The 16,229-nt window shown below is 35.7% G+C and overlaps 1 protein-coding gene across 5 annotated transcripts in view; it reads right to left on the bottom strand.

Moving 5' to 3' along the window:
• The window catches only part of ROBO1 (roundabout guidance receptor 1), a 408,648-nt gene that overhangs the window by 329,655 nt on the left and 62,764 nt on the right, over positions 1 to 16,229 (bottom strand). For all 5 annotated transcript variants that reach the window (XM_030330082.2, XM_030330085.2, XM_030330084.2 and 2 more), the window contains exon 2: positions 7,675 to 8,001. In XM_030330082.2, coding sequence (XP_030185942.1) covers positions 7,675 to 8,001 — 327 coding nt within the window. The remainder of the gene's footprint in view (positions 1 to 7,674; positions 8,002 to 16,229) is intronic.

The following is a 16,229-nucleotide window of genomic DNA, read 5'->3' as shown; positions in this document are numbered from 1 at the left end:
AACTAGTGTTGAAAAAATCATCTTAGTACTTTTCAGCACGTATGAACGCAATCAAGTTTTTGAGAAAATAAAAGGAGTGGCTCATGAGACTGGTAACGGTATATGTAACCCCTAACCCCGTGATTACTGGATTGAATCTTGTCCAGGATGGTGTATCTAGTAATATTCAGCAGAAGAAAGCTCTCTGGTCAGATCCAACCTAGAGAGCTAACTTTTCCAATTCGTCTTTATTACACAGATATGCGTTCCAACATATCCAATGCCTTTTTTGGCTACCAAAGACCGAATATTAGTAAATAGGGAATAGTCTTCCCCAGAGAATATATAGGGACCTTAGGATATCTAAAAGGATACCTCCCCAACGTTCAACAGTAGCTAACTGTCAGTAATGATATTACAAGAACACGTATGTATTTTTTAAAGTGTTCTGTAATAAAAAATGAAACACAAGTTTCCAAAGTTTTGTAAAAATGATCTCTGTAAGCTTATTACTTCTGACGGTAATTTGCATTTGATGGTTCATGGAGGTGGAGACCTCAGCATGGGACTGGTGTCCTTGCACAGGGTAAAGAGACCAGAGCTTTCTCTCTACCATGTGAGAAACTGAGAAAAGAACTCTCACCAGAACCTGACCATGCTGGCACCGGATCTCCACCTCCCAGCCTCCAGAACTGTGAGAAACAAATGTGTGTTGCACAAGCCACTCAGTACGTGGCGTTCTTGTTATAGCAGCACAAGCTTAGACAGGCAACAACAAAAGAATATATTCTGATTGACAGTAAACACTCAAGTCTTTAAGTAAACATAAAAATGTCACAGAATTTAGCAATACTGCCTCTTTATTTAAGTGAATAAATATATACATTAGGAAATACATGAATGTTATCCCAACTGTAAAAGTTATAAAAGTGAATTTTTCCATTTGTCGCTGCAACAAAAATGATTTCAGTCAACACTATTGAATGTCCTGCATTAGCACTGAGGATTCAAAGGTAAGGGTCAATTTCTCATACCATGGATTTCAACTCAAGGTGGAATTTTTTTTTTTTTAATTTTTTTTTTCAACATTTATTTATTTTTTGGGACAGAGAGAGACAGAGCATGAACGGGGGTAGGGGCAGAGAGAGAGGGAGACACAGAATCGGAAACAGGCTCCAGGCTCTGAGCCATCAGCCCAGAGCCCGACGCGGGGCTCAAACTCACGGACCGCGAGATCGTGACCTGGCTGAAGTCGGATGCTTAACCGACTGCGCCACCCAGGTGCCCCAACTCAAGGTGGAATTTAATATATTCAACACATTTCATACTCAACCAGAAATTAATTTAAGACAATTTAATTCCTGAAGCATTGTACTTACATTTTAGTATGTTAACACACATTTTTATTTTATTTTATTTATTTTATTTTATTTGAGAGAGAGTGTGTGAGCAAGGAAGAAGGGGAGAGGAAGTGAGAGTGAGAAAGAGAGAGAGAGAGAGAGAGAGAGAGAGAGAGAGAATTCTAAGCAGGCTCCATTCTAAGCACAGAGCCTGATGCAAGGCTCAATCCCATGACCCTGGTATCAAGACCTGAGCCAAAACAGAGAGTCAGGCACTCAACCAACTGAGCCACCAAGGTGCCCCAACACATATGTCATTAAATTTAAAATGAAGTGAGTCCATTTTTCAGAAGCATCCAGATCCCCTTTATATAAAAAGAATCTAGGTAACTGACAATAATGAGGTAAAGAGAAAAAAGGTAATGAAAATAATAGCACCAACAATTACATTTACGATTTATAATTTATGTTTTCTAATTATGTGATAGTCCCTGTGCTATACTTTATATGCATAATTTCATTTAATCATGAATCAATTCTGGAAGAAAGAATCAGTTCATTTCAGAATATAAGTGGGCCAGAAAGTAAAAGATTACAAACTCATGAAACTAAATGACTCTTTAACATTCTTTCTTTGAATAATGAAAACAAAAATAAGATATAAAAAAGGTTTTAGAATGTGGTGAAACACCTGAAAATGGCAAGTTAAAAAAACAAAACAAATTAAGTAGAGGAAACAAAGATTTTTTTTTTTATGTTTTTATTTATTGATTTTGAAAGAGAGAGTGCACGGGGATGAGAAGTGAGAGGAGGAGAGACTCCTGAGTAGGCCCCACCCTGTCAGCATGGAGCCCAATGTGGGGCTCAAACCCACGAAACCGAGATCATGACCTGAGACGAAATCAAGAGTCGGACGGTTAACTGACTGAGCCACCCAGGCACCCCAATTAAAGATGCAATATACAGCAAATTCAGCTTCAAAGATAAAAGTCTATCAGGGAACAGTGTGTGTGTGTGTGTGTGTGTGTGTGTGTGTGTGTGTGTGTATGTGTGTGTGTGTGCGCGCACGCGCACGTATATAAATTGTATAAATAATTCCAGTGTTTGACCATAATAGAGGTCATATTGTGTGTGTGTGCACACACACACTCAATCAATCAATATTTTAAAATATAATGGCATATTCTACTTCTACCTGCTCATCTGAACCATTTCACCTCTAGGAGTAATCCTTCCATCTTCCAAGGTCCAGAGTTTGGGAATACATTCTATTGTACCTAGGTAAACACATGACTACTTAGCATGCATGGTCAATTCAGTTGTCATTTTACCCAAAGGAGGAAAATTGGAGAAGTCAAAATCTAAATCATTTTAAGCAGTACCATTTAATAATAATAAAAACAAAAGATGATGATATATTGAAAGTCATGGGAAAATATTACCTCAAGATATAAACATTCACCTCAAATTAATTACTATTAAAATGTACCCCAGTTAATAAAATCTGGGAAGACTTAATCTTTGATTAATTGGACAAAATGATTTTTTTTTTTTCAGGAAAGATAGTTCCCTGGTTTTGCTGCTAAGACAGCGAGCAGATGTCTGCCTGGTCTGAAGGGAATTTCTTTTCCTCAAGAGAAAACAGCTTAAATAGGAAACAAATAGCCATATGCTGGCTGTGCACTGCTTAGCAGATGACGTAGAGGGCCACGTTCTACGATGGAAAGCATGAGGGTCAAGGTTCAAATTAATTTTCCTTAAAATTCAATGCAATTACCCAAGATCAAATTATTTGTGAAATATAAGTTGTGTCTAAGAATTGGGCTATCAATTTGTGCCAGGCATAGAATGGAGTTCTAAATTTAGTGAGTGATAATGGCGGGTATTGAAGAATGGGCCCATAAAATATTTTCCTAAACAGTTAGTAGACTCTTGAATAGAGTTAATACAAGGCAGGCAAGAAAATACTGCTTGCAAGCCCCTTTTAGAAAGCCTCGTTTGAAACTGAATTTGATAAAGTTTTCAGAAATCTTACAAACAGCAAGCATCAATATCTCCTTAATTTTCCAATTTAATGTCTCCATCATGATATATCATTCTTGGTTTGCAAAGAAATGTAAGAATTAAAAACTAAATTAAAAAAATACAACTGTGAATAAAAAATTCTTTTCCTGTACAGAGATAAACTTCCAAAAGTTTCAGGAAACTTTAGGTGTAAGGACCATCATACATTTCTTACCATTCGAATTTTTAGAATATTAATTGTGTGAGATGACTTTTTAATTGCATTGAAAGTGATTTTTCAAGGACAAGGAAGGAATACAGCTTTTACTACATGGCAAGGATAGGCACCAAAAGTCTGGCCAATGCTTTTCACTGGGTCTAACCAGATTATAATTGGCTTGTAAATTAAGAAAATAAAAATAAACGATCCTATTAAATAATAAATGCAATCCTTTTGGGGCATTATGTAAATGTCAATAAATATTAAAAACACAAAAGACAATTGTTATCTTTTCTTTACAGAAATGAAGATTTTAAATGGCATTCAATATCTTTTTTTTTTTCAAAGTTTGAGAGATTGACAATTGTTAGGAACCAAGAAATCCAGTTGTTGTTACAGCTGTAAAACTTGGTTTAAAGGCAAACGAAACACAAAAAATAAATGTTTTTAAAAGCATTACCAACAACTGTGCTGTGAAACCTGTGTTGCCCACAGACACTTTTGTTAATGCTATTACTTTGGGCTACAGGATCACTAAGAAATTAGATGCAATCTTTGCCTTCCTGTGTCTTTGTCTTTCGGAAAAATAAGAATAGTTATTGAACTTCTGGTACCAAAACTAGGAAAATAAAAAAAAAAAAAAGTAGTAATATTCTCCAAGAAAATATAAAACCAAAGTAAAACTGTACCTTACAGATTTAACCTACAAGCAATATGACCTATGGTTCCCCAGACCTCCCCTCCTCCAACCAACCCCCTACCCCTACACAACCTGGTTTATGTAACATACAAAAGCCTACCTTCCATTTTAGGACGCAAACATATTTTAGAATGGTGAATTAGCAGTAACCATCGCCTAAAATAAATAACTGAAATATATGTGAACTAAGTTACTACATATCTATTTGTAGTGCACTAAAGCCTGAGTTTACAAAATAAGTTTCCAAATTTTTTAAATACACAAAATCTATTTTAACTCAGAGCACTTAATTTTTCCCCATGTAACTTATGTAACCAAATAATACAATTTATCCAAATAAAAATATGCTTTTAATTAATGCAATTAAACAAGTATAAAAACTGTTGTTAGCAAACACTACTCAAACTTTTTTCAGGGTTTAGAATAATTATTACCACTAATAAAAATCTTTGCTATCAAACTGTCTTTATTAATATCCAAATATATTTGCTAAATATACACTATCTATACATTCTGGCTTTATACATACATGAATTGTTACTGAGTATGATCTTAAAGCATTGTTTAAAGTACTTTAAATTTTACTTAGTAAATTATAATATTCTTTTTTCTCTGGAGCTTGAAACATTTTGGTGTATCACACTAAAATTTGTGACTTATGCATTCAGGGACTATGTATTTGAATATTTTATTGGTAAAAGTTATATAATGATCTTATATCTGGTTTCACTTCCATGATGGTGTATTTGTTGACTAAGACTGGAAGAGTATTTCCCAGAATGGACTCACAAATTAATGGAACGTCTTGCTTAGAAAAAAAGAATTTAACTGGAAACTAATAATGTCTTTTAAAATAGCTACACAAAAGCCAGATTAGAAAAACACAGCTCTCTAAACTCCAGTGCTTTAAGGGTATCTTGATCATCTGAAGTAAAACTAAAGGAGTTTTGAAAAAAAAAAAAAAGAGGGGCGCCTGGGTGGCGCAGTCAGTTAAGCGCCCGACTTCAGCCAGGTCATGATCTCGCGGTCCGTGAGTTCGAGCCCCGCGTCAGGCTCTGGGCTGATGGCTCAGAGCCTGGAGCCTGTTTCCGATTCTGTGTCTCCCTCTCTCTCTGCCCCTCCCCCGTTGGTGCTCTGTCTCTCTCTGTCCCAAAAAAATAAATAAACGTTGAAAAAAAAAAAAATTAAAAAAAAAAAAAAAGATCTAAGGGCGGCTGGGTGACTCAGTTGGTTAAGTGTTGGAATTCAGCTCAGGTCATGATCTCACAGTTCATGAGTTCGAGCCCTTAATTGTGCTCTGTGCTGACAGCTCAGACCCTGGATCCTGCTTCAGATTCTGTGTCTCCCTCTCTCTGCCCCTACCTGTTGACTTTCTCTCTCTCTCTCAAAAATAAATAAACATTAAAAACAATAATTTAAAAAAAAAGAAAGAAAGGCAAGATCTAGAAGGTAAGCATTTAGACATTCTATTTAAGTGTAACCTTTTCTAAAAATTCTGGCAATAATCAGAATTTAAGTAGAGTAAGAAATAACACAGAAACACAAGATGATCTTTTATATATCTATTGGTATACACTTCATTTATAAGGAATTATAATTTCAGGGAACAAACAATGACTCTGTTTTTCCCTCTAGTCTTCAGTTTCTTAACTACCAAGAATTAGAGTTGGCCTAGGTCATCTACATCATTTTTTGGGATTCTCTAAATTTGTTTTCAAATGTTAACTTAATTTTATCTCGACAGGGAATAAGCATTCTAAATATAAACGTGTCAAAAGTTAGAAAGGTATTAATATCATAACCTCAAAGATGACTTTATCAAAATATATACATCCTTTTATAAAAACATTTAAACTTCTTTTGCCTGTGCTACATTTAAAGTTGGGATAAAGAAAAAGAGAAAAAGAAAAAAAAAAAACAAAATAGCCTGCTACTATGATTACAACTTTTATACATCTCATCGATGTAGTTCTAAGATTTTCACTGGGAATCAAGGCAATAAGAGAACGTACATAAGTTTATGATGAAGTAAATGTGAACAGAGAAATATAAACTTGAGTTTCAAGTAAATGTTTTAAAAATGTGAATGGCTAGTGCTGACATAGTCTTCGATGGTTATTTGCATTTTTAGCTAATTAAATTTTATGCTCATATTAGACATCTTTGGCATTGTCTCATTGTAAGTACTACACAGTTCTGAGTGTGATCAACTCATCTAAATTCTTGGGAGCTGATTCCACATTAATAATCTGATCAAGTTGTAAAATCTGTTTCAAAATTCTTTGTATAACTGTGTAATTATCTGTGGATCTATATATTCAAGTTCTAGTTGAATAATGGAGATAATGTCAGAGATTATGAAACTGATTATATAATTAAAATTCTGAACATAAATTATATCAAAACATCAATCATCTTGAAAAATATTATATATAAATTTACATATAGTTATGTATTCAGGTTCACCTGTAATTTTATGTAAAGTGAATTAGAGATCTAAATTTCATCTGTCTTTCCAGCCAATCCCTATGTAATTCATATATATATATATATATATATATATATGCATATATATGTGTATATATATTTATATATGTGTGTGTGTATATACATGTATATATATATATGCGTGTGTGTATATATATATATATATATATATATATATACACACACACACACACACGCATACACAGAATGATTCTTTCAAGGAAATGAAATCCTCTGCCTACCTCTTAAATGTTTATTGGAAATAAGAGAAGCCCAATTTGTATTCAAACATATTACACACTTAGACTCTAGATATATAACAACTTAATCATTAGTCAACAGATCCTTTTTGAGGTCATTGCAAATGAGCTACATTTGGTATTTATGCATATAAACTAAACCATTAACTACCTAAGGATGACATACACGGGTTTTCCTCCCACAGTGCACTACAACAGCCAAGATAATAAAGAATGAGGCACATACATACATTTCTCTAGCTATAGTTTACCAGAAGTATATTTCTAAGAATTAGAAACAGTTTAAAACCTTATCTATACCACCAGTTGAAAGTATTTCTCCAAATGAAGACAAGTGAAAAATACCCCATGCTATTCTTTTTAGAGAAACATACGGATATTCAATATATTTAAAAGCAACAAAGGAGAAGAACTAAATTGATTTCAGTGAAAATGTTCAACAGAAAGCAGCTCCAAATTAAAAATAAAATGGTTCAACAACTATGGGCAAATCCCAATTTAGCTTGAATAACCAGTTACAATGAAAACTATGAAAAAATTAAATAGGTAGAGGATCGTATTCAAATAGAAAGCTAGAAATTTTCCTCAGGTAAAGCCTGGGATACAGATTTGACTTTTTATTACCATTCTCCAGGCAAATGATCCCAATGTACCATTCCCGCTGTAAAAGCCCGTTTTACTTACTAGCCACCTCCAGCGATGCATTATGGCTCACGGCCTCTCCGAGGTAATTCCTTGCTACACAGACGTAGACCCCTTCATCAGGCCTGCTTTTTCGTCCATGTACTATACGTAAGAAAAATAAAGATCCACTTGGCAGCAACATTCGGTGTGATCGAGGGTCATCTTTGTCCGTCTCCACTCTCTCCCCCCCTTTGTACCATTCGATAGTGGGTGTGGGGCGGCCTTCAGCTTTACAGTTCAAAGTTGCAGGTTCTCCTTTTGACACAATTAGGTCCGAAGGGTGTTCAACAATGCGAGGTGGAAAATCTTCCTGACGAAGACGGGAGCCTGCAGAAGAAGTGATGAAATATCTTCATATTACCACTTGGAAACAGTTACGGAACTTAGTTCAAAAGCCTAGGCTTGGGGCGCCTGGGTGGCTCAGTTGGTTGAGTGCCCGACTTCGGCTCAGGTCATGATCTCACAGTTCGTGAGTTCGAGCCCGGCGTCGGGCTCTGAGCTGACAGCTCAGAGCCTGGAGCCTGCTTCGGATTCTGCGTCTCCCTCTCTCTCTGCCCCTTCCCCGCTCATGCTCTGTCTCTCTCTGTCTCTCAAAAATGAATAAACATTAAAAAAGAAATTTATAAAAAAAAATAAAAAAATAAAAGCCTAGGCTTAAGCACTACTATGTAAACAGGCGATGATACTGACTACCCTGTCATCCCTATTTACTAATTAATCCTTCTGTTGTCCACCTTAAGCACATCTTCCAATTCTTGAATCCTGTTGGCCCTCCACTTAGAAAGTGCTCTTGCTTCAATTTTGCCTGGACACATTCTGTCTGCTCTTCAAATCCCTTGACCACAAATGCTTTCAGAACCCATCATCCTGTCTGTACAGACCACATTCTGTGCCTGTTTTCTGCAGAGGAATGTGTGAGAGAATTGTAGAGCATTACAAATAATTGTATGGATTCTGAGAATCTCCTTTGTAACTAACATCAATCAACACTTTAAAAAAACTATCCAGTACACTAGTGAAATTCATATTCAAATACATGATGAAACTGCTCTCTATATAGATTTTTATATCTTCCTACATAATAAAAGTACGCATGTGTGTACACTTTCCCAGAATTTGAATGAATTTCATTAGGTACCAATAATTATATGTTAATATTTAATATACTTCAAAGATGAAATGTTATATAACTGAGTTTAAATAATTAAATTTAACATAAAATGAAAAAGGACCCTGGGTGAGGGCCTACATTCTGTACCTTATGGATTACTTAATAAGTGAAGTCCTGAGTGTACATATCATTTAAATATTTCCTGTGTCTGTACTTTATTTTTTCCCAATGAGATTATAACTTTTGAAACAGGGATAAAGATTCATATTTTTTAATATTCCTACCATATTGCTGCCGCGGAAAGATTTAATATGTAAATTTCTTAAAGATTTCTCAAATGCAACAGCCCAAGGCTTAATTTAATTGAGCCCCAAACCTTGATCTTATCTAGTCATCCAATCTCAATGAATAATGTAAAGTAGAAACCAGGCTTCCTTGACACCTCCCTTTCTTTCCCCTATTTCTTAAATCAATCTACTCCTCTCCGTCTCCACAGCCAGCTACCAACCCAGATCAAACTACTATCAATTCCCACCAGGATTTAGGAAAGCTCTTAAATAGCTTCACTTCAGTGTAGCCAGATGAAGGCTTTGAAATGCAAATACAATCTGGGTTCTCCCCTACTTCAGGGGCTCTTAAAATAAACTCACTGCTCTTAAGATAAAGTCTTTAACAAGATCTACAAGAGTGTGCTCATTCCCCTATCTGGCTCTCCAGACTCTTCCTGTTCCACTTCTTTCTCTGCTTTTCTCCACCTTGTGTTACTTTACAAACACATTGTGATTTCTTCTGCCACAGGCCTACACCTGCCGCAGGGTCTGTGTTGGAAAGGATCTTACCCTAGTTAATATCCACTTTCCTTTCAAATCTCTGTCCTCCCTGATCTTACCACAAAAATTAAATGACCCGTTTATAAACCTAAACACCACTATATAGTTAAGGTTGGTAAGAATGATCAGAATTACAATTTGAATTTTCTTGTTTGATGCTTTGAATACCATCTTTCCCATTAGTCTATAAGATCTATGGGTCTGATTTTGCTCATGGTTGCTTCTCTTACGCCTGGCAGAGTGCTGAGCACACCGTAGGTACTCAATAAATATGTGTTGAATAAATGAAAAAAAAAATGAATGAAGGGCTGATGGAGAAGACCTATTTGAATGGAATGATCTGAGGCTTAATAATCATGTATTCTGTGAAGAGACATTAAAGATTTTATTTTTTAAATTGTAACCATATCCATACTATTCAACCTTTCGTAGACTCTGCATGGGCTGACGTACATCTCTAATTTGTAATTACTACAATTAATATTATTTTCTCAATGAAATGAACAAATGAATGATGAAATTAAAAGAGCATTTGCTTATATAAATCCTGAAATAACAAAAAGTATCATCTGAAATACTGAGTAATAGTTTTGCAATCTGAAATATTGAGAAACAGCTTTAGTTCAATGCATGGTATATGACATACCATAAATTCTTTAAATGAAACCGGGTTCTAAAGGAGGAAGAAATAAACCAGCAACATGAGGAAAAAATAACTTGGCAACTCATATCCTCTCACAAAGGCTATACTGAAGTCAAATGAAATTTAAGTTAGATTTTAGATTACTCAATTGCAAATGCTAGAAAATTTCAGAAAATAAAACATTATATTACCAGCCTTGACTTTGACTGTAATTATGAAGGGTGGATGCAAATGAGAATCAACTACTGGGGTAATATATATTTAATTAATAAAGCCTATCTTTATTTTAAATTCTGAAAGTTCATTTCAGATAGGAAATAGAGATGTATAATTTGCTATGAAAAAACAAAGAGGGGACACTTAGAACTGCCTGAGCAAGGAAGAGAAGGCATCCTGACACATAAAATTTGAGATGAGTCTTGAAGAGTAAGTCAAGAATAAAAGAAAGGAGATGATTTCACCCGGAGGCACAGCTACAAAAAAACATGATACACTTGTGGGACCTTCAGGGAGTTTGTATGGCCTAAGTATAAGGTGCATGTCAGAGATTAGCAAGTACGTGCCTGAAGAAGTAGTCAGAAGCAATAATGTGGTGGGCTTTGTGTATCAAGCCAAAGTTCTGGAATCTACCTGAAGGCAACAAAACATTTAATTATTTTAGGCACAGTCAAGTTTGTTTTTTTTTTTCTATTTTTTTTTTTAATTTTTTAACGTTTATTTATTTTTGAGAGACAGAGAGAGACAGAGCATGAGCAGGGGAGTAGCAGAGAGAGAAGGAGACACAGAATCTGAAGCAGGCTCCAGGCTCTGAACCGTAAGCACAGAGCCCTATGTGGGGCTTGAACTCACAGACCACGAGATCATGACCCGAACTGAAGTCCGACGCTTAACCGACTGAGCCACCCGGGCGCCCCGAAGTTTGTTTTTAAAGAGCTCACTACTGGTAGTATGAAACTGGACTATAGCAGGCTAAATTAGAAGGTCATTGGTCAGGAAATTTTGTTCTCTTCAAACAATTAAATTCTGAAAACTTGGACTTTGACAGAGCAGAAAACAGAAGAAAGAATCTAGAGATAGTTACAAAATCAACAGCGCCTGATCATTGGCAATAAGGGATAAAACAGAATTGAACAATGCACAGGATGAGGATGAAGAGGAAGCACAAGGTAGAGAGATTCCAAGTTTGTGATCAGAGCAGTGGGTGAAGGGCAATCCCAATGAAGGTGGGGAATAAAACAGTGAAATCTGGTGAGAGGAAGGACAGAGGAGCCTGGAATACTTCTTGAATATCCAAATGGAGATGACAAGGTGGCAAGTGAATATCCAAGTTGGACCTCAGAAAAGAATCTCAGCTTGAGCCATAGATGAGAGTCAATCTGGAGACTGAAACCATGGGAAAGAATAAAACTGTCTAGGGACAGTGTACTGAGGAATTAACAGCCAATTACAGAACCTGGAGATTACCCAGACTCCACTGAAGTACAGTGGAGCTCAAGACTCTCTGTGTCTGTAACCTGCAGTCCCGTATAGCTGGGCCACAGCTAGTGTGACTTCTGGGAACGGAGAACACAGGCCTCAGCTTTCCCCGGAATGTTAGCACGGCAGTTTTGAGTAAAAGAGTTTCAGCAATAAAATGGCTTCTGTATTACTAAAGGCTAAATTTTCAAAAATGTTCCTTGGAATCCACTTTCCCCAGATTGTTAATATGTATTGCTAAAAAAAAAAAAAAAAAAAAAAAAAAAAAAAAGACCTGCAGCTCTCAGGGTCTTTAGTCTTGCTAAAGCACATTATGATGCGTACAAAGAAAGGTATTCATTCTATGCAGCACTTCTCAAAATTATTTGGCCGTTGAACCCTTCAGTTTTCTTTTTTTCAGGATATCCTACTGAATTTTTTTCTAAGGAACACATTTCCAAAGAAAATATACTCTGTTAGCATATAATAATATGAAGAAAGAATGATTAGGGTTAGAAAAAAAAAGTTACTTAAATACAGAGTTGATACCTTTGAAGATCATAACAAAAAAACATAGAAATCCCACATTCCTCATAATGTATAACTTTCAGAAAAGGAACTTTCCAATTCCCGAGTGATATTTATAATGAGTAACTGGTTAACCTCCACAATAAAAATTACAAATGGCCATCATTTCATCACCAGAAAAACTGTAATAAATTATTCTTTATTATCAAGTCTAAGCAGAAAGGAAAGGAAAGAAAATGAAAACTAGCATTTATTATCCATCATCTCCTCCATCACATCTTTATGAGGTGGGCGTTGGATATCTGGTGTCCATATGGGGGAAGTGAGACTCTCAGCTGTCATTCAGCTGGAAGGTGGCAGTGCTGGGATTCAATCTTAGTCAAACTCTAAACCCTTGCTCTTCCCAACTATTCCATAAATACTGCTAGGATTAATTAGCTAAAATCCACAGAGAAACATGTTTGGTCTGTTCTGGATTCCAACACCGGAAGTGTTCTTTTTGAACGCTTATTTTTGAAAACGTGGATGATAAAAACAAGAAGTAGTCACACGTGGTGGCATCTGTTGTTCTCTCCCTATGCATACAGAGAACACCTAACTGTAAACCACATGATTGCATATTCCTTTTGCTCAGTAAAGAGTTTGATGATGAACAAATGGAAGTATAAAGCTTTTCTTCTATTGCGTCATCTTCTCTAAATAGGAGGTTGAATTTTGGAGTAAATATCCTTATACTGTCAGTTGTTAATACCTCAGTTCCTACACAACTCTTTGCACAATGAAAATTCAGTATCACTGGGGCATCCGGCTGGCTCAGGTGGTGGAGCATACAACTCTTGATCTCCGGGTTGTGAGTTCAAGCCCCACGCTGGGTGTAGAGGTTACATTAAAAAAAAACAAAGATCTTTAAAAAATTCAGTATTACTGGTTCTCTAATTTTTCCTACCACCATACTTTGAGGGAAAAGCCTCTCATCTTCTATCAATAATTGACTCATTTTCGTAAAGGGAAACTTTAGAGAGTTATGCCAAGGTCAAATACAGAAGTCTACATGTGACTCTCAGAAGAACGTAGGTTAGTCTTCCTCCCTAGAAGAGGTGTTCACCTCCACTGTGTCACAAAGCCTCTCTCTCTAATATTCTTGGTTCATTATTCATAAAAAGACTTCTCTCTTCTATCATAAACTCTGAGTTCCCGTAAGCCACCTGACAACCACCACTCTATTTAACGTTAATTTGTTGTTATTTTGGTTTGTTTGTTTTATGTTATAAGATATAAGGTTTCTATTACACTCAGTAAAACCAACTTCCTATTTTCAGACAAACTTTTCACAGGAAACAGAAAAGTAACATAGAAGAGATGGTAAAAGAAGAAAGGGACTGGCAGAGTGAAGCTTTAACAAGGAACAAGGATGATAATGTCAGCAGCCCTCGGCAAGAATCCTGGTAGAACCTTGGGAATAGAACACAGTTGACTTTAGGCAAGGCCAACATCGGAGAAAAGGGCAAGGCAGAATTCCTTCAACAACTGCCCAGTTGGAAGATAAAATATAAACACGAGTGACTGAAATATCTAAATATTTACACAACCGCAGCTGGAAAAAGATAGACACATTAGTGCTAAGTATTTCAAGGAAATATATCAAAGTCACATGAGATTTATGATGAGGAAACCAAACTCTTACTTGGATGTAAACTGTTCCCCCCTTTAAAACATTACTTCTATAAGAACCTCAAGCAAGAAACTATTTAAAAGACAGATCTTGGTAATATTCTGTTGAGATATGCAAAACACACACATATGTAATTTTATTCTTTTTTCATATATATGTTTCTACTCTTTTTTCCTAGCATGGCAATAACATTCGTCTCAGGGTCTTGTTTATGTTTTCAAGTCTGCTTCTTCTTAGTAGATTGAATGAAACAGTATTTATTTTATTAACACAGTCTTATTTTGATCTGAATTTCTCTTTCATATTCTTCGGTAGGTAAAAACTAGAAACCATTAAATGATTAAAATATCCACTTGTATCATATGTCCTATGAAAACATCTTACAGCACAGAAATGCTTGTAAAATTACTAAAAGCACAAGAGTAACAAGTTCAGTAATTCGCTGACAGATGCACAATGAATATTAACAGACAATTGGTGACATCTGTCCTAGGTGGGGGTGGGGGATTTAGATCTGCCTTGACAACAAACCTGTATTTGTAAAAGAACACCTATATTCTTAAAAGAGCCTTTGCCTCTTAACCTTTTTGTTCAAGCTCCATTTACATTTTAAGGAGCATACAGCCTCCAATTATTAACATAAATCTTATCGTGGGCACCAATCCTGTAATTTTCCTGTCAGAATTTCATCCTACAAGGAGATATTTGTTAAAAATAAGAAGACAGCATCCATTAATTACTCACTGTGTAGCGAGTAGACTACTGACTCATACACATTTCCCAAATACTCACTCATCATTGGAATAAATATAAAAACAGACCATATCATGGAAAAAAAAAACCAAAAAAACAAAAAACATAGTTTCACCTGGAACTATATGGAGGAAAGAAACACAAGGGAAAGAGAATGCACTAAAACAACTACATGATTAATGAATCATGCATTTTATTTAGGTACTTTGTTTCATATTAATTTCCTATGATTGTAATTCTCCCTAAATAATCCCCCAAATCAGCTGAGTGTCATTGATAGTATCTGTTATCACCTAAAATGATTACCAAAATTGCCCAAAATGGAATTCTAGAAGTGAATCCCTGGTGTTTTTGTAATATTCCTACAGAATCTAATATTATATGGCTCTGTCCCAAGAGAAATGAAAAAGACTGACAGTAGAATAAGTTAAATTTAAAAAAAACAATATCGTTTGCTCTCCCCCCTGCTCCAATTTTTAATAATATGGAGTGTAAGTAGAATAAACTTTTCTGTCAGGGGACCCAAATACAGCAGAAGCTACTAAGGCATTAGCTGCAGAAATGACCTCAACTCACTCAAATCAGGCAGGATTTTTCCCTGAGCTGTCACTAAACGGATTGTAGGGTTGAAGTCAGTTAGCTGGGTTCATGCTTCCTATTCACCCTTGTAGTAAAATTTCCAATTAATATACAAACAGGAGAATTCTACCTTCTTCAAATAAAAATATTTGCATATGCTAAAGTCTAAATTTTCTCACCTATTCCTTAGTTTACCTATATATTAAGCATATATTGTATTAGGAATTGCTCTAAGCATTGGCAACACAAAGAAATATGAGATATAATCCTTGACCTTGGGATGCCCTGGTGGCTCAGTCATTTGAGCCTCCGACTTCAGCTCAGGTCATAATCTCATGGTCTCTGAATTGTATCTCCACCCTGGCTCTGAGCTGAGGGTGCAGAGCCTGTTTGGGAGTCTCTCTCTCCCCTTCTTGCTCTCTGCCCCTCCCCCACTAGTGTGTGTGCGTGCGCTCTCTCTCTCTCTCTCTCTCTCTCTCTCTCTCAAAATAAATAAACTTAAAAAATATATATATATTGACCTTAACAGCCTGAAATTCACCAGGAAGAAATAGCTTAGGTGAGGGGAAAACAAAAACAAAAAATGAAAAAATAAACTAATGTAGCACTTGTAGGGAAAGTTTCTTCAATCTAGAGAATGGACTCAGAGCCTGGATTCAAACCCAAACTCTTTTACTTCTTAGCTGTGTAAACTCAGATAAATTGCTTAACCTCTCTGAATGTTAGTCTCTTCATCTGTAAAATGAGTATAAAAATATCTCTATTTTATAGGGTAGCATAACCCCTAATGCCTTAAATATTACATTGACCCTTGATTGTGACCATTAATGTAGTATTAGAAATTGGCATAAACACCAATATTTACTTTTATGATTCTCCTCTTCATCCTCTCCTGGAATTATATTAGGATTTCTACTATTTTATACAGAAATCAGTTACTTTTTTTTTTTTTTTCTAAATTTGTAAGAAAAGTTACAAACTAAG

This window comes from Lynx canadensis, chromosome C2, assembly GCF_007474595.2.
Source record: "Lynx canadensis isolate LIC74 chromosome C2, mLynCan4.pri.v2, whole genome shotgun sequence".
NCBI classification, from domain to species: Eukaryota; Metazoa; Chordata; class Mammalia; order Carnivora; family Felidae; genus Lynx; species Lynx canadensis.
The sequence above is the reverse complement of the archived record's forward strand: the minus strand, read 5'-3'. Positions and strand labels throughout refer to the sequence as shown.